This window comes from Lupinus angustifolius, chromosome LG17 (genome assembly GCF_001865875.1).
Source record: "Lupinus angustifolius cultivar Tanjil chromosome LG17, LupAngTanjil_v1.0, whole genome shotgun sequence".
In the NCBI taxonomy this organism is placed as follows: Eukaryota; Viridiplantae; Streptophyta; class Magnoliopsida; order Fabales; family Fabaceae; genus Lupinus; species Lupinus angustifolius.
This window is the reverse complement of record NC_032025.1, coordinates 3,471,588-3,499,521: the sequence shown is the minus strand read 5'-3', so window position 1 is coordinate 3,499,521 and position 27,934 is coordinate 3,471,588. Positions and strand designations below refer to the sequence as shown.

The 27,934-nt window shown below is 30.6% G+C and overlaps 3 protein-coding genes across 11 annotated transcripts; all 3 read left to right on the top strand.

The window, feature by feature from the left end:
• LOC109330792 lies at positions 459 to 5,232 on the top strand. Its single transcript, XM_019565070.1, has 5 exons — positions 459 to 918; positions 1,955 to 2,007; positions 2,955 to 3,083; positions 3,690 to 3,839; positions 4,991 to 5,232. The coding sequence occupies exons 1-5, from the start codon at positions 459 to 461 to the stop codon at positions 5,177 to 5,179; spliced, it is 981 nt and encodes a 326-aa protein (XP_019420615.1). The 3' UTR covers positions 5,180 to 5,232.
• LOC109331733 (plant intracellular Ras-group-related LRR protein 4-like) lies at positions 9,141 to 12,568 on the top strand. 4 transcript variants are annotated; one of them, XR_002105840.1, is made up of 6 exons: positions 9,141 to 9,450; positions 9,705 to 10,395; positions 10,526 to 11,439; positions 11,538 to 11,706; positions 12,106 to 12,244; positions 12,276 to 12,568. XR_002105840.1 is itself a non-coding variant. In XM_019566412.1 (5 exons), the coding sequence occupies exons 2-4, from the start codon at positions 9,726 to 9,728 to the stop codon at positions 11,691 to 11,693; spliced, it is 1,740 nt and encodes a 579-aa protein (XP_019421957.1). In that variant the 5' UTR covers positions 9,141 to 9,450; positions 9,705 to 9,725; the 3' UTR covers positions 11,694 to 11,706; positions 12,106 to 12,568. The 4 variants fall into 4 exon arrangements, 3 of the variants coding, with proteins under 3 accessions (XP_019421957.1, XP_019421959.1, XP_019421958.1); XM_019566412.1 differs by having other exon boundaries at positions 12,106 to 12,568; XM_019566414.1 differs by having other exon boundaries at positions 9,629 to 10,395; positions 12,106 to 12,568.
• LOC109331623 (monosaccharide-sensing protein 2-like) lies at positions 21,854 to 26,838 on the top strand. 6 transcript variants are annotated; one of them, XM_019566246.1, is made up of 6 exons: positions 21,854 to 21,933; positions 22,025 to 22,124; positions 22,395 to 22,958; positions 23,269 to 24,149; positions 24,636 to 24,823; positions 25,112 to 25,617. In XM_019566246.1, exons 2-6 carry the CDS (start codon positions 22,046 to 22,048, stop codon positions 25,563 to 25,565), a joined length of 2,166 nt encoding a protein of 721 aa, XP_019421791.1. In that variant the 5' UTR covers positions 21,854 to 21,933; positions 22,025 to 22,045; the 3' UTR covers positions 25,566 to 25,617. The 6 variants fall into 6 exon arrangements, with proteins under 6 accessions (XP_019421791.1, XP_019421790.1, XP_019421794.1 ...); XM_019566245.1 differs by having other exon boundaries at positions 21,909 to 21,925; positions 21,973 to 22,124; XM_019566249.1 differs by lacking the exon at positions 21,854 to 21,933 and adding an exon at positions 26,822 to 26,838 and having other exon boundaries at positions 21,941 to 22,124; positions 25,112 to 25,575.

Below are 27,934 nucleotides of genomic sequence, written 5' to 3'. Positions count from 1 at the left end.
TTTGGTTGACTATTGTCCCTCTTTTTATCCAAATATATAACAGAAATTTACTAAAGATTTTGTACAACAAAAAAGTAGGAAAATGTATTGTTTTTGCTTAAAAGACTTGTAGTTGATATAATGGTTGGGGTTTGTTGGAGAAAAGAAATGTGGTCAACAGTGTGCTTTATTGACTATTTGGTGTTACATGCATTTTATAACTATTTTGTTATAGATTTTTCATTTATTATATTCCATTTTCATTTTCTATCCATATTTAACACACTCAGATTTAGTCATAAAGCATCATATTAAACACTTTCCATAAACTTCAGATTCTAGTTGCATATTGGACCCAGTTTTCATTATTTTAAGATGATTAAGTACTACATCGTATGTGTATAAAATAGACCTAATGATACTCCTTTCATTCTCAATGAAACCCCATCGATCGATATAATTTATATTCAAGAAAGAAAATGTGCAACAAATCAAACCCATGTGTAGCACCATTACCTTCTTCTAATGGTGTTGAGAACAATGCTTCTCTTCGGTACAATTACATTGCAGATGAATCATCACCCTCTTCAGATCCTTATGGCATTGGTGTGGAAGAAGGTAATAACATGTTGCCTTTGCCCATTAACGTTTCTTCTGATATTCCTTTACTAACTCGACCCAAAAAACGTTTTAAAAACAACAACAACAATAACATTGTTCATAAACCCTTTTCCTCTAGTGGTTATGGTTTCTCTATGGTCACTAACATCTTAGAACCCCACTCTCGTGAAGTCGCCGCAGCCACAATGGAACCAGATAACACCTCCAACGTTAATGTCGCCATCACTGTAGCACCACCGCCACCGGTGCCGGAGAATGAAGAGGAGGTTGAGCTTGAAGATCTCCCGCTACCTTTCCCTTACCCTGAAGCAGAACAAGGTAATAGGGTTTTCTTGTTTTGTGTTGATTTTATTTTTAGTATATGTTCTCTTTATAATTATTTAACCAGACTCGTGTTTATTTAAGCAGACTCATATATTCGCAATTAATATATTGTGGTTGTAGTTCTGGGAGTTTTCGGTTAACATAAATATAACGATATGAGCCAAATTTAAAACATTGCTCAAACCTATTATCATATTTTAGAAATTTATTACTATGCGTTGATTTTACAAATCATTATAAGCAGAGCTAAATTTATGGTTTGTGTAATAATTTTATGGTACAATTCTGTCACTTTTGTGGTTTATGGGATTTATTACATTCTTAACTTTAAAAGTCTAACAAGGTGTGATATAATTGTGATTGAAAGCAAGTAACATTTATTGAATTTTTTTCTATAAAAAATATTGATTTTTTTAATCATTTTCCGAAGACAATCAAGCGTATGATTTTGTAAATCAAGAAAAAAAATGCAATTAAATGAGTAAAAAATTAGCTTATCATTTTATTTTTATGAGCATGCGGATTTTATAATTATATATTTAAGTTAAATATGACTGTATTTACTTTTTAGAAGAAGGTTGTAAAATTTTATCAACGTCTTTATATTTATTTCCACGTAAGAAACTGTTATTAAAAATGTTATATTAATATCAATCGCCATACACATAAATTGCATAATATTGTATAGTATGTGTGCTACATTCTATACATGCTCATTAATACTTAAATTGGTCTCTTTCTCATTCTGTTAATGATATATTTACCACACTCCAAACTACACTATATTAATATAGTATAATCAGTCACATTAACATATATTTACAAAGTATTTATATTGGATGTCAAAAATTGACCGAGAAAGTGTTTAAACTTTAAAGTCTCTATATTCAACGTCGCTATAAATTAATAAATGAAATTCAACGTCGCTATAAATTTATACCTTTTTATTCATAAAATTATGCAATCAATTACCAGGCCAAAATTTACCATATTTTATGATTAACAATAAAATTTCACTTAAATTTTACAGGGGCAAATGGGATACCTTTTGAGACATCCACCATCTTGGTGAAGCGGAATAAGGTATTACAACTTTTCGTTGTCCTTATTAGCATCGTAATTATAACTGCAACATTCATAGATATTTAGGTAAATATCTATAATTTGTGGTTTGATTTGGTTTGCAATATACAAATGGGTCTTTTAGAGTTACATATGATACTAGAGTTTTGGTTGATTTACTAATTAAACTTAGCATTTGAAACAGACACTTAAGGCCAAGGAACAACTTAATTACAAGTAATATCAATGCATTAAGGTAATTAATTAGTGATTAATTTGCTTAAGAATAGATCAGAGTGGAGCCATGACAAAATAAGGGTGTGAGACGGGTGTCAATATGGGCATTCCCTGCGGGCCAGTCCGCATTGCCCGCAAAAAAATGCGGGCAGGATATGGTATTTTTGCCTATTAGCCCATATTGCCCGGCCCTTTTGCCCACTTTATTAGTGGACATTTTAAACGGGCTCCGCGGGCATTACATTCTACATTTTAAAATTTTAATCCAAGACTTTATTACTGCTTGGTTATTTTATAATTATTATTGCAGACTTATTAGAGAGAGTTATTATGTAATATAGTTAGAGAGACATGTTTTGAATTACTATTACATAGACTTTTAATTATTATGTAATGTGATTATGTAAAATCTATTGATTTACTGCCTAATGTATTTGATAACTTAGCATTCACCATTGCCTAATGTACTTGAAAATGCCTGCGGGCCGCCCGTTAGCCTGTTTTAAAATGGGCAGGGCATGACTTTTTGTCCGTTAACCAATTGCGGGCATGCCCGGCCCGCTTAAATTATTGCGAGCATTTGCGGGCGCAGGCTAAACGGGCCGGGTGCCCCTTTTGACACCCCTAAGCGTATAATAAGAGGTGGAAAGTTACCGTTTTATTGGCATACAAAGCATCATTATCCTTTCATATAGCATAAAAAACTCACCAATTATATTTTTCTTTTACAGAATATAATACGGAAACTAGTAAAATTTGCACAAAAGCAAGGGTTTTTCATCTTAGGAGCTAACGGTACTGTATCCTTGGTTGAACTTCTTAATGATGAAGATGCACCCGTGGCAAAGACCACTTTGCAGGTTTTTCTTCACCATTACTCCAAATTTATTTCTATTCCTGCCTATCCTTTAGACCAAACTTTCTAGATTATATATATTTGTTGCAATTGATCTTTTATTTTGAATATAATATATAGATTATATTTTCTCATTAATAATCATCATTGTTATGATAAGGTTTTAATTTATAAATACGAGAATTTTAAATTCTAACTGTTACTTAATACTCGAAATAGAAGTCGAGAAATTCGTTATAGTAGATGTTAACTTTAAGTTAAACCTCTTATACAAAGCAATGATTTAATTGATTTTTTTTATGGCCAGTTGTTAATATGTTTGTATATATTGTAGATAAGACTCAAATTTTTAATCCCTTCGATTCCACCCTTAAATATCAGATCACCTTATAACTTATTTTTTATTTATTTTAAATTTACTATGGATGAGAATTAAACCCGTAATCTCATTCACTTCATTCAATAAACTTTTTTACTTCAATTATGATTCCAAGAATTAATTGAATTAATATAGGAGATTTGAGTTAATCTAACACATGCACTATTGATCTCATCTCTAGTAACATGTCAGATTTGAGTTAATCGTTAACACATGCAGTATTGAATGCAGGGAACATTTGAGATTATCTTACTCGATGGAAATATTATAATTCCCAAAAATAATAGCGAAGTTAGTTGGTTAACTATTTTAATGGCTGGAAAGGATTCTAGGATTAAAGGAGGACTTGTAAAGCGTTTACTTGCTGGATCCAATGTTCAGGTTTTTATTTTAAATCATTTCTGCATAATCATCTTTATGTTATGCTATTTTAAATATTTGACAATAAATTCGACCTACAGAATTCCTAAATTTTCAATTTTATGCTTGCAACATTGAAGTTCTAAAGTTCATCTAAGTTATAAATTAAAGTTCATGTTGCCCCTAAATGTTTCTTTATGTTTAATTCAAAAGGGATCACATTTAGTGTCGTTGTTCTTTTTCTTTAGGGTGTGCTAAGGAGGAAAGGAGAAAATAATCTTTTCATTCTTTATTAAAACTTTATAGATGATGGAAGAAAATAAAGAAGAAAAACGTTTATATTTTTTTCTCCCAATAGTGCTACGTCTTGCAACTATCAATCAATGAATGAAAGAAAACCTGTTGCTCGCAAAGTTAAGTGTCTAACGAATATTAGGTTATTAAATATTTCACTTAACTAATTTAAAGTTCTTGCATAAATGAATTACTTAGACATTTTGTTAGGAGAAAAGGCTATGAAAAAAACCTATAGCCACTATTCAACCATATGATGTTACAAATAGTTATTGAGATCCTATCATCTTTAATACTGGACCTAGATCTAGATTCTGATATATGATACCCAAAAAAAATTATCGGTCTATGTTTAATATTATTTTCAAATAAAATAAATAAATAAATATTCATCTCCTTGCACGCATTCATCCAAAAAAAAGTAAGTATACAGATTTAATATTACTTTTAAATTAATAATTAAAAAACTTAAAATTTATTTCTCCTCTCGGATTACACTACCGGTGAGGATTGCAATTTTCAACCGTTCATGTACTTGTTGCCTTGTTGGTCTATATAGGATTTTGGATCTGCTGCATTTACAAAAGTTATTGCATGCAATATCATCCATAAAAATAATATAAAAATTCTGAAGTAAAAATAAAATAGTGTGAACCGTTGACTTTGTGAATGCACTGCAGCCAATTTTTGATCAAAAATTAACTTCTTGCGTGTGTATCAATTACAATCTTTAATGAAAATGTTGTCAATCCTAATATTTAATATACTTTGCTATAAAATGACAATAACATTAATGTATGTTGTAGATCACATTTTATACAAATGACATTATTTTCTTAAATTTTAAAGTTTGAATGTTAATATACAAAACCTTGCAGATTGTGGTGGCCCCATTGAGTGCAATTGATGCAGAATCCATGGCAAGACAACAATATTTGAGAAGACCAGAGCTTGTCCATTTCCCAAACTATAGGCATCGAGATTGGTTGACAAAGGAAGTAGTGAATCGCATTCACAAGGCAACGTTGAAGGAGCTGAATAATGAAATAACAAACACACTTGCATGATAAATATAAACTATAAAAAATGTTAGATAATTTTGGAACGCCTTAGTTGAGTGCATACTAAATTGACTAGTAAAATAGTTGATAAGTTTAATTAATGTTAAGATTGTTTTGAAAGGTTTTATATTAGGAGTGTTTTGGGTATGTAATTGTGCTGCTCTTATTTAGCTTGTAATCTCAATAGTACTAAATTTCCTTAGAGCATCCACAATGGAAAACAACATTTCTGTTCTTATTTGGGTCTCACATATTATTTTATAATTTATTACAACTTCCCATAAAATAACAACAACATTTACGTTTTCTCTACAATGACAAACATTATTCTTATTCTTATTTGGGTCCCACAACCTATCCACACTTTTATATTTTATAATAAATATAATAAAATATTAAGAATAATTACTTATTTATTTATAAATAAATTAAAAATTGTTATAATTTATTATAAAGATTAGAAATCAATTATAAATAAAAAATAAAATTTTGTTGATTATTATTTTTAATTTTTGTTTCTGCAAAAAAAATTAAATTTTTGTGATGATTCTTGAATTTTTGTAATGTTTGTGGATATTTTTATATTTCTAGTTATGTTTGTGTGTGTATTTATTATTTGATTGTGTATTTTCATTGCACTTCTCTCCTAAAAAGGACTGTTCTTATTTATCAATTTTTGTTCTTATTTAAGAACATAACACAATGAATAAGAACAAGACAGTGGAGAATAGAATAAAAACGTTCTTATTTAGTTAAGAACAACCACCGTGGGTATTCTTACCTCTATTTTTTAATAATAAATATACATATAAAAAAAATTAAATAAGAACGTTTTTATTTAGTTAAGAACAACCACCGTACCTCTATTTTTTAATAATAAATATACATATAAAAAAATTAACAATAAGATTGGCGTACATCCAGCTAAACTTGAATATATTAAGTTTAGGGAAGACATTATTATCTTTGTTACTGATGTGCCATGGTGAGTAGACCATCGCTACCCACATTAATGGGGGTTTTGTAAATAAATAAAAAACATTCAATCGATAAGGCTTTATTAGATCTTTAGAAGGATCAAAAAATTAAATATTCGATACTTGTCAGAATGAACTGTCACACATCTAAAAAATGATTAGTTCTTTAACAAAAAAAGTGAAGGATACCATGATATGATAGTACAAAAAAAATCTATTAGTTTACATTGATTGTTTGTGTCATCTTAATTGATTTATAATGGCGACTTATTTAAAAAATTGTTGATAAAGTGCAGATTAAACACGTGCCATTTTCACATTACAGTTGGGCTTAAAATTCTGACATGAAATTTCAAATGTATGGAGCCTAGCTACAATGGGCTCAGCATGCAAGTGATACAAGAAAGGAACGGGATTCAATTGACTTAGAACCAAAGTTGTAGATTGATAAAGCCCCAAGATTCAACATTGAAAAATAGATAGATTAGGGGCACATTAAATTGCTTGAGGACCACACTGTCATTCTCTAATAATGGATTTTTCCAATTTTCTATGAACGAACAGAATTTTCCAAGAACTAATGTGTTATGACCAAGATCAAATTCAACATTTTTAAATACCAAAATTATATTTCAGCCTTTAATATTTGTCAAAGTTATCACTTTTCAGTTTAGAGGGTTTAAATTTGAACATTTGTTGTCACTGGTTTATAGGATCCTATGGCTAAATAATTTTAGCCTAACGTTTACCTTTCTCCATTTAATATTTTGATAATCTTAAAACTATTATTTCCTATATAAAACTTGTACGTATTGATTCTACAAACATTTAAATAATGTATAAAGGACACCAGTTAAATAACTCACTTTATTATATAAATAAGACGTTGGTTTAGTAGTGTAAGACATCATTATATTCACATAACGACCAAAATATATTAGTTTTGGTAAGGGGATATCATTGATAATACAAAAAAAAACTCACTTAATTATGAAAAAATGCAAATAGTAGTACAATTTGGTGGTTAATAATAAATGCATGCATATATGATTGCATGAATGATAAGGGGGGCAAGGCAGAACCAGAGACAGAGTGTGAAAGGTGCAGCCTGAGTTTTTCTCACATTGTTTTATATATCATGTGATATTCCTCAATGACATGATAAGTTTTCATTCCCATAAATTATAAATGGTAGACCACAGGGGTAAATTTAATGTATTATGTATGCAGTGTTATCAAAGGTTATATCTATGTTGCAGTTAATCTACATAAAAAGGCTGAGAAACACGACCACAAGTTACAGAAAGAATCTCAATTATAAGGGTATGTGAATTAATGTAATGTTGTTGATGCTATGAATGAGTGAGTGATTTGTATATATAAGTAAGGGTATCATTTCACTCAATGATAAGAAACTAATCTTTTTGTGTTGTGTGTTTGACCATATTAACAAGTATCACTTCTAAGAATTAAATTTTTGATATTTTGATACATCCGTAGATTCAATGAAGCTTTATCCTATTAGACCAACACTTTGTTAGTAATGATTGAGCGGATGAGATGTGATGGTTGATTATGAAATAGGTATATAGATTGTAGAAGATGTAGGAGGTGGAGGGTAACATGTACATGGGGTTAGCCTGAAGTTGAGGGGACAGATAATGGCACCAACACGTGAGGCTGAAAGTGATATCAGACTTATAGATCATGGGAGGATTATGATGGATTCAAACAGAAAGAGAAAAAATAGGGTTATAATTGTGATTCATTTCAGCTAAACTCAATAGAGTTTGGCTCTTATCCGATAGAGAGGGCAATACATACATAAGATTATAACACATAACAAAAATAATATTTTAATAGTCTAAATTTTTGTTTTTTAAATTAAATATTTTAAAAAATAAGTGCTCTTACATTCCCGGTATCGGAGAATATTCCATTTCAACTCCATGATGAGGCCCATGACCATGATGACCCCACTTTTCTCTCTTTTGTCCACTTTCTCTCTTGACCATGATTTAACAGCACAGTGTAATACTTAGAAGTGTCACACAAAAAAGTGTTGTGATGTACAAATAACAATGCAAGTATTTATTACAACAAACTAGTTAACAGATACAATGCTTATTTGACAGGTTGTTTTCTCATGATAACAATATAATTACATTTGAATCTTAACTTTTTGTATCAATAATTGGTTTATAATGTTATTATAAATTATAAATATTCTTACCATCTTAAAATAAGGAAAAACTATTGATTCTTTCATTATTGGTAAAGTAACTGAACCTGATCTATTTGTGCATTGCTTTGCTGTACTGTGTTGTGTTGCACTGTTGTGTTGGGTTAGCCAAAGAAAAGGGTAATGGCACTGACGTGAATAGCTGCAAATGCCAGCTGGATACACCTTTAAACGTGTCCCCCTTCCCAACACTTACACCTGTACCCTCTTCCATTGCCCTTTTTGCATTTACTCTCTCTTCACATTCTCTTCTGCAATATTTTTCTAGAAACTTTTCCTCTATTTTTCTTAATTATATACACATACCCTTATCACTCAAGGACTAAAATATATAATCTTTATTTTCTCCATCTATACTTACTTCCACCCCAATCTTAAAAATGAGATTAGTTATCCTACATTTTATATCTTATTGTATTTCAGTAGAATAAAAAGTTGTTATATATTTGAAAAGACAAATAAAAAAATATAAAATAGTATTTTTATATTATTTAGTGGGATATGATTAACTTGAGATATGATGACATGAAATTTTAGGTGAAGAGGATCCTAACTCTATATTAGATCCATAACCCAATTTCCAATGTATCTAACTTCCTTTTTTTGGTGTTACTACTATTTTGTTATAAAGTTCACATTATTTCATGAAGTGGGTATTATACTTATGTATATGAGTCCTAAAGTCCTAACCAAAGGCAATTAAAACAGTTGATAATAGTGGGAAGAGAAAAAAAACAAACAACATGGGGTGTCCTAGCTCGTTATTAAGGAATAGGACAAGGGTATACTGGGCAACAAGAAAAGCAGTGCATAAAGACAAAACAGGGAAACAATAACAACAACTAAACATCATGAAAAAAGAGGGAAGAAAGAAGAAACGAGGAAACAGTGGTAGCAAATGATGACGTTGATGATGCAGATCTTGTTCTAACTCTCAACTCGTTTTTCAAAATCTAATTAACTTCTTTCATTTCTTCATCTCCTTCAACACTTCCAAGTCTTAAAAGATTCTACTTTCCTTCTCCATTGCTCAGTTTAAAGTTTAAACTGCAACAAAGGTTTGAACTTTTAACTTTAACTTTAACTTCACTATACTTTTTTCCTTGTTAGGTATTACTATTATTGTATGTAACTCGTGTTCAACTTTAATGGTTTTGCTTTTTCTTCATTTTTTCAGAAACTTAGATTAGAAGAAACCGATTTAGTACTTATTTGTGGTGTTTCCATTTTCAAAAGGGTGTTCGTAATTGTCTTCAAGTTGTAAAATTTAGCTCAAAATTTTGAAGGTTTCACAATCTGGGTATTTGTGTAGAGGCTGAAATTCGAAGGAAATATGGGGACTTGGTTAACGGTGGATGCAGTGGTAGAAGAGATAATGAGGATTCATAAATCTTTACCTGCTAGACCAGGGATTGATGAAGTTGAAGCTGCAAAAACTTTGATAATCAATGTTGAGAGAGAAGACCAAGTGAGATTTGAATTCATAGCCAAACAAAATAAGGGTGTTGAAGTGCCAGAAGAGTTGTTCATGCTGCTGCAAGAGATGCAGAAGAATTTGGTTTATTTTCAGAGCAATGAGCAAAAGAGGGAGGCTATGAAACTTCTTGATCTTGAAAATGTTCACTCTCTATTTGATGAATTGATTCAGAGAGCTTCCAACTGTGTTTCTTCATCTCCCTCCAGTTCCAATTTGAATTCTAGAAAAACTAGTTACCCTGATGGTTCCACTTCAAAGGTTTCTACGAGTTTGTCGAAGAATTCTGTTTCTGCTTCAGCTTCTCGAGGTGGTTTCGATAAGCTGCCACCTCCTGCTCCTGCTGCTGCTTCTTACAGTTTGTTCAATGCAGAGAAAGAACCTGTGAAAGGTTCAGATTTGTTCACAAGAGATGACAGTTATGTTAAGACCAAGTCCACATTCTACTCCAACAGTTATGGAATTCAACCCAATATCCCATCAAAACCACAGATATTGGATTCATCACTAAAACCCACAACTACTGCAGGTAATAAACCCTATATGATACTCAACATCCAATTCAGATATTGTTATTATTGATTTTGTTAGGAGTTGGTGATAATTTTAGAACTTAAATTGTAGGCCTGGTCTTGTTCTCATGGAATGTTGTTTTGCAGGTCAAGTTAGTGATAAGCTGAGTTTGATAAAACTTGCTAGCTTAATTGAAGTTTCTGCAAAAAAAAGGAGTCATGATCTCAAACTCCAGAACAAGTTGATGGACCAAGTTGATTGGTTGCCTGATTCGATAGGAAAGTTATCAAGTTTGGTGACCCTTGATTTATCCGAGAATCGGATTATGGCCTTACCTTCAACAATCGGAGGCCTTTCATCCTTGACCAGATTGGATTTGCATTCCAATAGGATCACAGAGCTCCCTGATTCTATTGGAAATCTGCTAAGTGTAGTCTATCTAGATCTGCGGGGAAACCAGTTATCATCTCTGCCTGCTTCTTTCGGCAAATTAGCACGTCTTGAGGAGCTTGATTTGAGCTCAAATCAGCTTTCAGTACTTCCTGACACTATAGGGTCACTTGTTAGCCTAAAAATATTGAATGTGGAGACAAATGATATTGAAGAGATTCCACATTCTATTGGTAATTGTTCTTCCCTTATAGAGCTTCGTGCTGACTATAATCGGCTTAAGGCCCTACCAGAAGCAGTTGGTAAGATTCATAGCCTAGAGGTTTTGTCCACACGTTACAATAACATTAAACAACTGCCGACAACAATGTCATCACTAATAAACCTGAAGGAACTTGATGTGAGTTTCAATGAGCTTGAGTCAGTGCCTGAGAGCTTATGTTTTGCTACCTCTCTTGTCAAGTTGGTCATAGGAAACAATTTTGCTGACATGAGATCATTACCAAAATCCATTGGGAACCTTGAAATGCTTGAGGAATTAGATATCAGCAATAATCAGATACATGTTCTTCCTGACTCATTTAGGATGCTCACTCGACTACGTGTTCTACGAGTGGAAGAGAATCCTCTTGAAGTTCCACCAAGACATATAGCTGAAAAGGGAGCACAGGTAACCTTAGCTTTTTTCGATCTAGTTGTTTTGATATTATAATAAAGACCTTTCTGTTTTTGTTTAAATCTCAAGTTTCATGTGTTGGTGCATCTCAGGCTGTTGTCCAATATATGGCTGAGCTTGTAGAGAAGAGGGAAAAGAAGGATATTAAACCTCAGCAAGTTAAGCAGAAAAAAAGTTGGGCTCAGATCTGTTTCTTTTCAAATTCTAACAAAAGAAAGCGTGATGGAGTTGAACCTGATTTCATTTAGTTACACCAGTTTGGTAAGCAATAGATTCAATGAGTAAGTTGACTTGTTTTTCAGGTCAATACCTAATTACCTACTACTAGAGAAGTGAAGTTGAGAATAATTATGAAATAGTCCTTGTCTTAACCATTGCTCAGATGTTAGTGTGTTTAAGTGTGTCACTCTAATTGGAGAAATTTGCAAGCTGGCACACTCAAAATCATTATTTGACACAGATAAAAGTATTTTAAAAGATTAATGCATTGTTAATTCCTTATCATGGGTTATAGTATACATTATACAACCTTATATATGTGAAATAGTGATCTAAGTGTCTATTATTCCTACCATGGACTTTACAACCTTATAGTGAAATAATGATTTAAATGTTTATGATAGACTTTCTATAACATATTTAATCTTCTAATATGCATAGGTTCATTACTTTAAATATGTCTGGATTTCTTCAGAGGGGATAGTTTGAAAGAGTGAAGACATGGCTGGTGATATTTTCTGTATTCTACAATGAGAAGCATTTAAAAAAGAGACATATATCTTTCACTCTGCTGTCAATAGTATGTGAAGATATGATTTGGATCCTACGAGAATGAAGTGACAACCTTTTATGGCTGATAGAACTTGCTTTGACTTGGCATCAAAAATTGTAGATTTTCTTGTTATATATTTTTTCTTTTTGTTTCTGTACAATTTTATTTCATTTGTACTTATGTTATTGTGAAAGTAGAAAGAAGTGTACAATCCAACAGGGAAAATACTCAAATAGAGATGAGTAGTGACTAGTGAAGAGTGCTGGAGATGATTATGTACCATGTTTATGTCTATGTATGTATGTATGTTCAATTGTTTAATTGTTGAACAAGTTACAGTTACCCTTTGTACCACTTATATAGAATGTCTTCTTTCAGTTGAAATATGCTATATATCTCTTCTCTTTAGCTTTGGTACTGTTGCTAATGTAGTCTAATTTAAATGAAATTTAATTTGCCAGAACTTTTAATGGTAAGAAACTGGGTTTGCTTGAAGAACTACTATTAGAAATGGAATAGAGAAATGCATGACTTCTTAATTTTGATTTTCACTATTCTTGTAATTGGTGTGACATGATCATGAGCCTTGAATTAAATAGGACAGTAGTTAAGGGGGCCAACCCAAATTTTACTGAAATTATGGTACTGACATATTACATGTCATATGACTGATAGTGGAACTAAACCTTGAATAATAAACCACATACAACTAAGCCTTAATCCCATTATGTGGGGTTAGCCGATTCCCGAGGTATGGGTAGAGACATGGACAAAACCCCAACTGCTAGGTAGTTCAGTTTCCCTTTTAACAACTTGGTTGATAGTATATCTGACAACATAAATGGGTTCCTCACTCTTTTTTCAAACCAAATTCCAAAAGCATAAAGAAAAGGCAAAAGCCTACCAAATGAGTAATGACAAGTTCAAAAGTACTAAATGGTTGCAAAAAACAAAATCCACCACAAAAGTTATTCCTCATATACTATTAAGTATAAAATGACTTGCAATAGTAGAGTCACTAGTGAAATGTGAGTGCAGAAATCAATTTCCCTGAGTCTAACCCACTTCATCTCCTCTCAAATCAGTAGTAACTTCACCACTAGTTGGCCTGCAAGGTTTCAAAGCAAAAATGCATTCAGAAAATTGAGGATATTACTTGAAGTATTATGTTAGTTCAGGGCAACATTTCCTTCATAAATCCGCATGATGCATGAATAACCAATAATATGATTCCTTATAGAGTAACTAAATTGTAATTATCTTTGAACAAAAGATCGAATCCAAACTTCTTATATCAATCTTAATAGTTCAACTATGTGGATGAACCCTTAACCTCAAACTCTAAACACCAAACACCAAATATTTCATGCCAATCTTGTGCTTCATTGAGTAATGAATTATATTTTGTAAAAAAGTAATTTTCAGTAAAATTAACATGTGTTTTTCTGATTGCTTATTAATAATTATACAAGATGCAATATGTGTAACCAAGTTTCGTTATTTGTCACTAATCTTTTTTTAGATGTAAGTGTCATCCAATGAATTTTTTCTTCTATTAACAATGAATTTATTTTAGATGTATAAAAATGTAGAAATATGCATGTGAAAAGCACATAATCTCCCTGAACATAATTTTTGAACAATTCTGAAATATGTGCAATTGCAATTTGGTCCACGGACCATTAACCTTAAAAACTGTCTAGTCCATTTATTTCCATCCCAACTTGTTTAGTCCTAAATTGAGAACATGGATGAGGGACTTGAATCTCTCACAATCATTTTGTATTTGGATATCGGTTACTTTGCAATGTCCATCTTGGGCTTTTGAAGCCCAATAAATAACAAACTAAATTATCTCTTAAGCTTAGTCAACGAAAGAAATTTTCTATAGAAATTATATAAGGATATATAAAAAAACAAGGTACATACGTTGTTGATTTAATTGATGATGGAACTATGAGAAGGAGTGTTGGTATGGGATAAGATAATGGATCATTGGAGCTGGCACATTGGATGTGTCAAAATTAGCAACATACGTATACATTAGTTAGGGAAACTATAATGCCATATCTTACACACAAATGCATAAAGTCGGTGGCTTCTCCTGATATTTGCTTCCATGCCAAGACAAATACGTCTCTATTTATAGATATTTCTCTTTAGACGTATATAAGTTTTATAAGATGTATATATTGTCAATACATTATCTATTATTTATATTTAATTATTATTGACTTTTCATAAAAAAATAATTCAAATGAGTAATAGATAATATACTGATTATGATATATAAATCTTTACACCGATAATACATATATATTAAACTATTTTTATAAATATATTTGATGACTTTTAGTCTTGAGAATAAAATATCTCATAGAATAAGGAGATAAATTATCTTCTTGTGACTACTAAAATCATGACATGTGTCATATTTAATCATTTTCTATAAAATTATTTATAAAACTAAACAAAATAGTACAAATGTCATACTTTTATTGGCTAGAGGAGATAAGTTATATTTTTAGTATGGGGAAATATCTTATTCTTACTCTTTGTCAATATTATATTATACTTCAAAAATTAAATTAAAAGCAGGATATAAGAGGACTTATGAGTTTAATTTTAAATGAGTTTTTTCAATATTGTTGTTTAACACTCTACTGGAATTTATCATAATTTGTTATTCATTTCTCTTATAACACAAGTTATTAATTAATTTATATCTTTCAATATGTTTTTAAAAGTTTTATACAATATAATACTATTAATATATTTTTCATCTACTACATTAAAATGAACATATTCAATTGCTGTTGGTTATAAATAAGATATATCGTACCACTACAAGTTACATAATGATGGGAGAATATTGAATCCATGGTGATTAATTATTTTAAGCAACTTTCACCTTATTGTGATTAAATTCAACGAAGTTGGAATAAAGATCTGTTGATTTTAAATGTAAAGCAATTTATAAAAACAAAAAAACTAAATGTGGTTGAAATAAAGACAGACCAGGGACATGGCTTGAATAGAAGTCTTCCTATATCAACATCAATTCCAGAAAAAAAGCAACAACTCAATTTCGTGAGACAATTACTTTGTATTAGAAAATCTTAATCCTTGAGTTCATTTTATTTTTACAATGGAAAGCTACATATAATGGAAAGTATATCTACCGTTATGAAATCGTAAAGTTTGATTAAGGAGACACATTTTTAATTCGCAAAACTTAGACTAGCTGCTATTAGATAAATCTAAAATAATCAAAGAGGTTAAAAAAATATATAACACCAGTTGTACATTGAATATAATCACTTATTATTTATTGCAAAATAAGTGGACCATTGTACATGACATTGACACCTTTTATGGTTAAGTAACATCCAAATTTCCAACAATCAATTTAAATTTTGAGTCAATACTTACTGAAAGAGTGTGTTACTTTTTTTTTAGTTGGTTGAAAAATCTATATTTAAATTTAAAATTTAAAAATAAAATATTTTTTCTGATTAATTAAAGAAAATGACACATATAATAATATACTTGGTAAGACAAAAGATGCTATCTTAAAATTTATGATTAAGGCAAAATACTCGATAAGAATTTAATTTATAGACTTGTACATAATTGCCTCAATTTAGTAGAATAAGATTTTAATAAATACAAAAGTGTTAATAATTCAATTTATGAGAATAATACATATTGAGATGAACAATCAATACTCTAAAAATAATTAATTCATTACTCATAAAATAAGGTTTATGAATGGTAATACCAAAAATTATTAATACATAGATAAATAATTAATTCATTAGCAACATAAAAAAAATTAGAAAAAAATGTATACACTGATATGTATGAGTTTTATACATTGTCATTGTATCATCACCATTAATACTTAATTATGATTGACTTTTCAAAATATAATTTAAATGAACGATTGATGATAAATTACATGTGTATAATAGATTTTATACTCTTTTTATATTACCACTACATTAGTTATTAAAGTAATGTGCATAAATATTAATATAGAGTTAAACTATATATAATATAGAGTTAATTATACTTCCATGAGAAATTATACAAATTACTATTCACCTTTTTACACTTATACCAACCTTCCATAGTTTTTATACTTTCATTACACTAAGCATCATTGCATGATAAATAAATGTAATTTTTTAAATAAAAATGCGATAAATGCAATTAAGTTAAACAAAACATCGTATATTATGAGGAAAAATCCAAACAATATACAAATTAATATATCTTTTATTATTTTTTATTACGAAATGCATCAACAATTCTAAAGAGATATTGTTTAAATTGTTCTTATACTATATCATAAAGAACCAAAAATAATAAAGAGGTATCGGCTCATATACTATATCCATAATATACCATGTTTTGTTTAACTTAATTACTTTTATCACATTTTTTGTTTTCACTCATTTCTCATACAGGAGTGACCCGTGTAATAAAATTATCACAATTTGAAAAATTTGTGTACGTGTAAAAAATTGAGAAGTGATTTATATAATTTTGCTAAAATTTAGGGGTGTCAATGTATTTTACTCAAGTGAAATGATGGGTACAGGTTTGTTCTTTTGGAAAGATCGTTAGGCAAACTTTATACAATTTCGAACGTGAATATGTACACGTGGCTGGATAAATAAGGTTGCCTGCTCAACGGCTCCTTCCTCTGTTTTTCCGTACGAATTTTGAACTCTCAATGATGTGATTGGCGATAAATATCTTCGATTTTTTTAGTCATGATCTTTTTGTTTCCTTCTTTCAAATTGGACCATTTTTATTCATAGGCCAAACTACAAAATAAAAGTCAATCAATTAATTAAAAGATTTAGAAGTACCAAACTAACAATATGATATTGTTATGATTACACTTACTACTAGAGTTAACAATGCATTAATTTAGTAGTATAAGACTACACTGGATCCTCAAAGTTAAATGTTCGATTAATAAGAGCGACATTTGTTGAAATGAAAAACTACAAACCCTAAAAAAAATTAGTTTTTTACTTAAAAATGTGAGGTTATAAAAAAATTACACTCACTTCCCACTAATCTATCTACTTGATATATGCATTTAAGTGAATAATATTTAAATAAATGATACACTCTTTGAAATTCTTTCTAATTTTCATCTCCATTGTGTACATGAATTTCTAAAATGAATAATTAATCAATAATAATTAAAATTATATACTAAGAATAATATTTCTCTTATATAAGTACAGACACAGAACATGCAATGTTCACAAGCACATCTATATGACCCACATTTTTTTGTATGGAGTGCATACAAAACTTGTTCATTTGCATGTTTCATATTATCCGTTTGCCCACTAGGCCTGTGCGCATAATTCAAGAAATAAATAAGAATTTTTTAATAGATATGATTTAATGTGATTTTCATGCCTACAAAAATATAGTCTAATGTAATTTGTTCAACTTCATATATAATAGTAATTCTTTTGTTAATTTTCCATCTTTAATTACTTTACTTAATTTCGTTTTTATTTATTATATGAATTTTTATTTTTTAGTTATTCAATAATGCATGTGGGCCACTCGTGTGTCCATTATTTTAAAACGAGTAGAATATTAAATTTTGTTCATTAAGATAATGTAGACATGCTCGCATCCACTTAAATTTTTGCATGCACAAGCATAACAAGTGGGACGATCCATTTTACTATATATATATATATATATATGTATATATAAGTTCTCAATAAATATATATAATATGAAGACATAGTATCTTTTTGGTGTTAAAGTATATTCTTATCGACCCACATTCTTATTTTCTAGTATTGACTATTTAATTTTTATATATTTTATTTTAGAGAATTATATGACATTTTTTTTGTATTTAATCATACATAATATTATAATTACTGCTATAGTTTGTGATTGAATGTAGAATCTATATATGATATAAATTGTTACAAAATAAATATATTATAATGAAGAATAAACCTTTAATATTTGATTTGATTGTATTTTGATATTTATTCAAAGTGTGATATTTTTTATGTATGAGAAGTTTAATCAAATATGAACGTGAGATAATATTCAGATATGTAGAATAGAGCACAAAAATATTAATTTGTTTAGTTTTTTTTAATGTTTCAAAGAATTATCTTTATTTAAAAAGTAACTTCAAGTAATTTTATACAACATCTTGAGTTATTTTGTGCATCCAATTATTGCAAAAAAGGTGTATTGTATATGGTACAAAATTGAATAAATGTTATATAGTTGTATAAATGAAATTAAATAAAGTTATACATGTTTAATTATCTCAATATTCTTTAGATATATTTTACATTTATATAATAGTAAAGATATGAAAATTATATTTGTGATGTAAACCCTCCTAGGGTAGCCTTTGATCCCAAGGGCAAGAAAAGTCATGATAGCCCTACAACTAGGGCCAAGGCTAAGGCAGGGATCCTTAAGGTCTCAAATGACACAATTGACTCGGGAGAGGGTATGTGAGAAAGACATTTATGTCCTTAGGGTATGTTCCATAGGTCACTTTCTACTTAGGTTTATTTTTTCATTGATTCAAATAAATGAGATTGCATTCTCATATAGTCTTAGGTTTATTTTTATTCAAGTATTTTAGTATTTAATTCATGTAATATGTGTTGAGATTTATTTGTAACATGGTCCATATTTCGTGACCAAGTAGTTCACCTAGGTTCAAGGGTAAGCTTGTCACGTGGCATTTGAACCTAGAGTCATAAAAATTCAAATGGCATAATCAAATATTCTCCATAAAAATTCAAATGGCATAATCAAATCTTCTCCAACCAACATTGAGGATTCAGTTAGCATGAAAATAGGAGAAGATAGATTATTTATGGCCTTAGGGATGACACGGCTATAATCAAGGAAATTAGATTGTAAAGTTGTTATTCAACTTGCTTGAAGATAAATTCGGTTGCTTGAAGATAGATATAATTTGGCAAAGGACTTGGTTCACTATCTTATCTTCTCCAAATTGTGGGGATTTTGAAATCAAAAGAGGCTTGTGAATCTTCAAATAGATCAAGACTTGGTCAAGGCATCAACAACTCAGCTAACAAATATCTCAACAAAATTACATTATTTAAGATCTTATCTACTTGATTTAATTAGGAATTACATTATTATTTTATATTTATTTTTAGCCTAAGTTTTAATTAGGATTTTCTATTATGCAAGTTAATTATGACTTAGTCTTTTATTTCGGTCCAAGACATTTATGTAATTGAATTGTCATTAATAAAGTAAAGTTGAATTTTGAGTAAATTTGAATTTTGAGTAAATTTGAATTGTTTTAGTTGAGAACACTTCTCCTAAACTTAGGTTGGTCATGACTACCATTGTTGTTCTTATCAAACATCATTGCTTGTAGCGAACTCCATAGCTTATCAAGCTTCCATGCTTGTGGCGCTTTCCCCCTCCAAATCTTTTCCATTTCCCTCACCAAAACAACCCCAAATTCCCCCAATTCACCAAAAACGAATTACAGTTTAAAAAGCTCAAGACTTCAAACTAAAACGATCTTAATTCCAAGGTAACCCCTAGAGGTTGTCATCAATTTGTTCAATCACTTATATACCTCTTAATCATGTTTTATCTTTATATAATAATATAAACAACATATAAAAAATATCATGATAATTATTATAAATAAAACTATTATTCTTAAAAAACTATGATAATTATTATGCACTAAATCTTCATATTTTATGCATAACAACTATCATGTTTTCATCACAACTAAGACTTCCATCTTTTTGCTTAAAAAATCAACAAACATATCAATATTAATATATTTTGTTAAATTCAATATAAGTACTGTTTAATCGGTCATCACATCATTAACTGTTCATATATATTATTTTATTTAAGAGTCCACATATAATTAATATATTGATAGTATAAATTTCGTATATTATAAATACATATATATTAATATCTATTTAATATCAATATGCTTGCACTTACTAATATATTTAGTTGGAGTACCTTTTTAAATCTAACTTTTTCTTTTTAATTGTGTTTGTTAACAACTAAATCCTCTATCATTTAAAAGTCATATCTTCATAATATGTCACTCATCAAATTTTCGAGCTTTTAATCTTTTGCTGTTAGACAAATTTACAACCTCAACAACAATATTTTAAACCTGAGTCAAATTGATCATTTTAACATGATAGTAACTAATACAACTCTAAAAATATTAGTTTGACCCATATTTGATATTTTGCAAAAAATTCTAAATTTTTTCAATTTTTAAGAGATCAAACTAATAAGATCGAAAAACATAAGAGACTAAAATGCATATTTACTATACACTTTATTCTACGTCTCCATTTATTTAGATACATAAAATCATGTGAAGTAAGTCATGAAATGATGGAAGCTGTGTTATTAAACTCGGACCGATCAATGATTCAACCAGGGCAATTAGGCAATGACTTACTAGTTGAACTAATGAGTCAATGGTTGGACTGGTAGACACGGTTTATACTAAAATTCTAAAAAAATTCATAATATTAACTAACATTATTTAATAACCAACAAATAATATTTTTCTACCATAAAATGTCACAAACAAGTTAAAAACACCGTTAAACAACATATGTATAATGTTTAATTATAAGAAAAATGCACATGTGTTTAAAATTTAATTAAATAATAAAATTTTGCTATAGTATTAGTTTAATAAATGACAAATAAACTAAAAGTTTTTTTTTCATCTTAAAACAACGCTTTTTTTTGTTGTTTTTAAATAAATATTTTTTGATTGACTTAGAAGTTCCAACCAGTTCGACCATCCGAGTCACAAATTCTATGCTTAAATTGATCAAGTCGAACCGAGTCAAATTAATTTTAATGTAAAACTAGTTGGATGAGAGACTCAAATCAATCAATTATTCAGTTCACGATTGGACTAGTTGGACATACAAGTCTAAGCCGAGTTTTATAACACTCATACATGTAATAATAATATATAACATAATAATAATAATTAATAAAGGTAATTATATTCAATTTTGTTGACTAGATTGAAAAAATAGAAACTAAAAAAATTTGAAGACATGTATTTGAATAGATAAAGAAGATACTTATTATAACATAATGTTAGTCTAATTGTATAAAATTTCGGATAATCAAAAGATTAAAATTTGAATTTTAAGAGTAACCTGTTGGGAGAGATAATCACTCTCATTAGAAGAATTCATTACTAAGAAAGGAAGGTCTACCTTCCTCGTTATTATTATACAAAAAAAGGAGGCACCCATTATTAAAATAGATAAAGACGAATTTTATTAAATAAATAATGCAGCTGCCATTAGGGAATTGTCACGTGGCAAAAACGTTGAAAAAAATGAAAGTCATTGATTAAGTGCTAATCACGTTTTTGAAAAGGCAACTTACGTGGCAATTCAACTAGAACAGCTGTCACACAGTGCAAGCAAAATTCTCCTTTGAAAATTTGGGTTGACTTTATGAATATTAATTAATTAAAAGAATAAAGAACTGGATATGATTCTATATTGAGAGAATAAGGAAATAGATTTTTGGCTTTTTGAATACATTGATGAAAACAAAATACACTTGAAACCTACACAACAGCATGATGTGTCTTTGAATTTCCAACTATAAAGCTTATATGAACTCTAGAAGCTACTCCAAGCCACACAACATTTTTTTAATTTTTCACATTTTTTATACTAAGATCTGAAAATAGTTCCAAACCTTTCAATTTGATTGAAAGTGTTTGTCTTTGGAAAGATGATGGAGGTTGTGATTGTTGCAACTGCTGCTACACTTGGGAATTTCCTGATAGGATGGGATAGTTCAACCATTGCAGGTTTGTTTTATATTTTGTCATCTAATTATGTTATGTCTAATTCCTTTCCACTTATATATATATATATGGTTGATTGTATATTATAGATTCTGGTTTCTGGGTTTTCATTCATTCTCCAAAAAGTTGCCTTTTTTTCCACTAGTGTTATTGGATTTGAGGATATGAAATTGAACTGCATACCCCAATTCTCAAATTTGACCAAACATTCTGAAAGGTAATAATAGACCCAATTACTGAAATTAAACAATCTTGTTGCTACCTTTTCTGCAGGTGGCATGACCTACATAAAGCAGGAATTCAACTTGGGAAGTAATGCTACACTTGAAGGGCTAATTGTGTCTATGTCTTTTCTAACTGGAACTGTTGTGACAATATTCTCTGGGTCTGTTGCTGATATGATTGGAAGGCGTCCTTTGCTAATAACATCATCTATTATGTTTATCATTAGTGGATTGGTAATTCTGTGGGCTCATAGTGTTACTATTGTTATATTGTCAAGGATATTGAATGGTGTTGCCATTTCTCTTGCCAGTGCTCTTACTCCTCTGTACATATCTGAGATAGCACCACCTGATATCAGAGGCCAATTGACCACTCTTACACAGTTTTCTTGTTCTGGTGGAATGTTCTCGGCTTATATTTTGGTGTTCTCAATGTCCTTGGTGGAATCAAGTTGGAGGGTTACACTTGCTGTTATTTCTATTCCTTCTGTTGCTTACTTTTTTCTGACTTTGTTTTACCTCCCTGAATCTCCTCGCTGGCTTGTGAGCAAAGGTCGGATAGCCGAGGCTGAAAAAATTCTGAAAAGACTTCGCGGCACTGAAGATGTTATAGGTGAGATTGAATTTGCTGGAATTGTCAGTCTTAGGTAGTGTTACTTAGGTAGACATAACAAAACATGATGAAACAAAATATGAGTTTTGTTCTATGTTTGGTGTATTTTGTAATCATACTATAATAGAACTAGACAAAAGACTAAAAGTAGAACATTTTGGTTCCACTGCGTGGGGATGAAACCAAAAAGAAAAGAACATGAACATCATGTTCCGACTTGTTCTTTCTATCATGTTCACTAAACACTTTATTTTTTTGCATCACCATTTTAGCAACTTATTCTTGATTCTCACTTATGTTTGATCTGTAGGCGAGTTGACTTTGCTAGCAGAGGGTCTTAGCCCTGGGGGTGAAGACATATCTGTAGAAGAGTACATAGTTGCTCCAGCCAGTGAGATCCTTGTTAACCAGGAAGCAGGGAAAGATTATATAAAGTTATATGGACCCAATGAGGGTGTTTCAATGGTTGCTCAACAAGCGACTGGACAAGGTAGCATGGTATCCCGCAGCATGTTGTCGCAGCAAGGAAGCTTTGCATCTCAGGCTGCTACAAGTCTGAAGGATCCTATTGTCAATCTCTTTGAAAGTCTGCATGAGAGTAGTGTTCATGACAACGGAGGTTCGCACAGTATGCTAATCCATAATGCCAGCAGTATCTTTAGTGTGGGTGATCCAGATTCCAACACCCCCTTTGGTACCAGTGACAACCTGCAAGCTCCATTACTTTCATTTCAAGGTGCTGCTTCTGAAAGGGATAGGGCTTATGGATCCAAGGACATGTTAGGTTTTAGGAGCAACAGTGGCTTGATAAGTCATAGCAGTTTGGTTCATGGGAATATTGAGGAAACACCTAAAAATTCAAACATCGGTGGAGGCTGGCAATTGGTTTATAAAACAGCTGAGGGTGGTGGGAAAAAAGGAGGGATTCAAAGGGTTTATCTGCATGCAGATCCTGCTGCAGTGTCTCAGGCTCAGCAAGCTTCATTTCTTTCAACTTCTGGCTATGACATGCCCGTAGATGGCGGCGAAGCTTATCAGGCTTCTGCTCTAGTCAGCCATTCAGTTTTAGGTACTCATGATATGTTTAGTATGCCAAAAGCTGTCACAAAAGGTCCAAAATGGAGAGGTTTGCTAGAACCTGGTGTCAAGCGTGCATTAATTGTTGGAATAGGACTTCAAATTCTTCAACAGGTGCAGTTAATTGACGTTGTATCAGCATCACATCACTTGACTATTTTGCATCATGTTATACTTATGATTGATATCCCTTGCATTCATCTTCAAATTTGAAGTTTATCCATTGTTTTATTAAATAAACAAAATTGAAGACCTGAACTCTATAAAGAAGTACCGTCACTTGTACTTCATCATATATTTATTAGTCTCTACACTAAACATGGTTAATAACTGATCATAACCTTGATATTAGATATTGATTTAGGTCATTTTTACTAATCCAAGCACCCACTAACTGAATTACATGTCTTCTGATGATGAGTATCTTTACCCACTTTAACACTAGTTGGGGAGGTGTATCCACCATAATTAGAATATATTTTTTATGTTGCATCGTTCCAATAATTTTGATATCATTCTTCTTGGATATATGCTATGTACAATGTATTATATTCTATCTTCTTCCTTGCTGATTCGAAAATATAATACATATATTTTCAGGCTGCTGGCATAAATGGGTTTCTATACTATGCTCCCCAGATTCTTGAGCAGGCTGGAGTAGGAGCCCTTTTGTCAAATTTGGGATTTAGTTCAACATCTGCTTCCTTACTCATAAGTGTAATCACAACATTCTGTATGCTTCCCTGTATAGTTGTTTCCATGAGGCTCATGGATGTTTCGGGTAGAAGGTATGTTTAAACTATTGCATGGCCTGATTTTCGTGTTACTGTTGTTTCTGTTTTATGAGGAACCCTTAGTCATATACAAACATCACAACTTCTACTAGATTGTTTAATTTCTATGGCCACAAATGTTTCATTCTTTAATTGGCATATTATTTCTCTTTTCATTTGATGGAATTCCTTTTGATAATCTAAATAGGGTCCTATTAGTGCAAGATTTGCTTAACTGAATTTGGAGTAGAAGTGCAATTATTTGTTAATGACATTGTGTTTTTTCTCATGGCACTATGGCAGGTCAATAATGCTGTATTCAATACCCGTCCTCATAGTTTGTCTCGTGGTACTAGTAGTCCGGGAATTATTTCACATGAGTTCTGTCCTGAATGCAGCAATCTCTGCTATTAGTGTTGTGGTCTTTGAAAGCTGCTTTTGCATGGGCTTTGGTATAATTCCCAACATTATATGTGCAGAAATCTTCCCAACTAATGTTCGCGGAATCTGCATTTCTATGACTTCCCTTACATATTGGATTTGTACCTTGTTCATCACTTCTACATTTCCCTATTTGCTTCAGCTCCTCGGCCTATCAGGCGTCTTTGGATTATTTGTTGTTGGCAACATCATTTCATGGATATTTGTTTACTTGAAAGTTCCTGAAACAAAGGGCATGCCATTAGAAGTCATCATTGAGTTTTTTGCTATCGGTGCAAAGCCCGGTACTGATCCTGCTACATTGGGAATTAAATGATGACTTCACAGTGATATATGACACAGATCATGATCGTCATCATAAGAATAAGTATAGATGATAAATTTGGGAGTTTAGTTGGTTTTGATTTTCTCAATTGGTAGATAATTGAAACTATCTAGCATTTGAAGTTTGAAGACATATCAACATTAAGTTTCATTTTTTTATGCTTTTAGGAGATGAGTATAATCTAGTAATTTATTTGCAGAGTACATTATTAATGTCTACAATAGTACTTATATTCTATCCCTTTTGCATTTCTTAGCATTTCTTGTTTAGACATGCTTTACAAGAGGCAATGTGCTTAAGTGCTTTGTTGACATTTGAGTTCTGAAAAAGGTCATGAGTTTTGTAGTTGTATTCTTTAATAAACTTTTCAGGAGAAGACTTTGTTGTCATCCCATTGAACCAACATTCCTCTAAACATATATTTCTTGCAACCGATAATGTTTATTTACATGTCTGATATTCCCTAAAATTGCTACAACACTATCTGAACAGATTAATTTTATAAGAGCCACAGCAGCAGTTATACCACAAAGTGTATTTTATGGTTATCAAGTATTTTCCTTCCCTTATTACCCAAAAAACCAACTTGCAAACATAAGCCATAAAATACAATGGTGATGATACTCTTTCTTTTTCTTTTTATAACTCAACTTGCAAATAGACTATAAAATTATGGTGGTTTCTGGTGGTGTTATGCATCCCTGCTCTGCCATTGTTGCAAATATCCTTGATATGATGAATGATGAATGGTGAGTGATCATAAACCACATTTACTGGGATCATAATGTTGGATACGAACATGACTGGGAGCAAAAACCACAAACACAGTGACTGAGTCCCCATAATTAGGGTTTTTGGGACAAAACAATTTCAAATCTAAAATTGTTCCACATTGACCAAAATTGAATATTGCAAGTTTGCAACTTCAAATGAATCATAACCAATCACCAAATGATCTGATTCATCTCGAGAATCAACCAGGCATCTCCATGATTGGATCTAAATGTACCCCTATCTTTTTAAGTTTCTCCTTCTCTTTATCCTCCTCGAAATTCCCCTTATTATTAATTTTGTTCAGATAATTGATATTTTCTCCTACAAATGCTTCTATAGCATAAAAAAACAATAGCATGTGTCACGTATATAAAATAATATTTTGTTTATTAATGATTGATTTATAACTAACATTTATGATGAAAGAATTTATTGCATAATTTTGCAGGAGCTGATTCCATGTCATGTTGTAGTTCATGGTGAATACAGAAGACGCTCATTGAAGCTTATAGATTCTGCTGTATTAGAAGTGAATCAAAATTGGGTTAGTTTAGTTTGGTTGAAAAGTTACCGTTTTTGGCATATTTAGTTAGTTTTGATTGTTGCAATGCTCGCTATAAATAGCAAACTCTTCTTTTTGGTGAATCAATGAGAAATACACCAAGTAATATTCAGTGTACTTTTACTCTACTCTCTCATATATTCTCTCACACACACAAACTTCTTTTTCTTTCTCCACACACTACTTCTTTTCTGTATTCTTTCTTCTCTTCATTCTTCCAAAACTCTTCATTCTTCCAACACACTGAGTATGGAATATATGAATTTGAGGGAACTAGTTTATTGGGCCATCAGGGGATATACTAAAGTTCTGTTTGGAATGGTGCACTCAGAACAAAACATGGAGGCCATTGAGAATATGCTTTCAGCTTTAAATGTACAGATAATTGATGAATGCCTTTGTTTATTATGACCCATGCTCAAGGGCCAGGGTCCTTTTCATTCATGCTTTTGTTATTCCCTACTTGATCTCTGCAGAAAATCTTAATGATTTTCAAGATCAATTTTGGTTCTTGTAAAGATGTCAAAATGATGTAGTAATGTTCTATTTTTGTTGTATTTTGTTGGATAAGAACTCTAGAAAATTTAAGGACTTTTTTGTCTTTAGATTTCCTTTGAGGCAGGTCTTTCTTTCTTTTATATATATATATATACCTTTGGTGTTCTACACATGGGCTTTTTATTGATATTTTTTTTGGTAGATATGCTGATGGACTGATATGATTTGTTGTATTACTCTATCACCTAGTTTTATGTATTTCTTTTTGGATTTAATATGTATATATTGATGATATATATGTTTTTTATATTGTCAGTAAATTATCTATCATTCATATATTAATTATTATTGACTCTCAAACAAAAGTAATAAAAATTAATTGTGGATGATATATTAACAGTATAAAAATTATACAGGGCATAGATTTTAAACAAAGATTTCTTCTAGTATACATATTGTGTAAATGTCTGAGCATGCACGTCGTACTCAACAAGGATAACTGGTTATGTTGTCTTTAATGATAAGT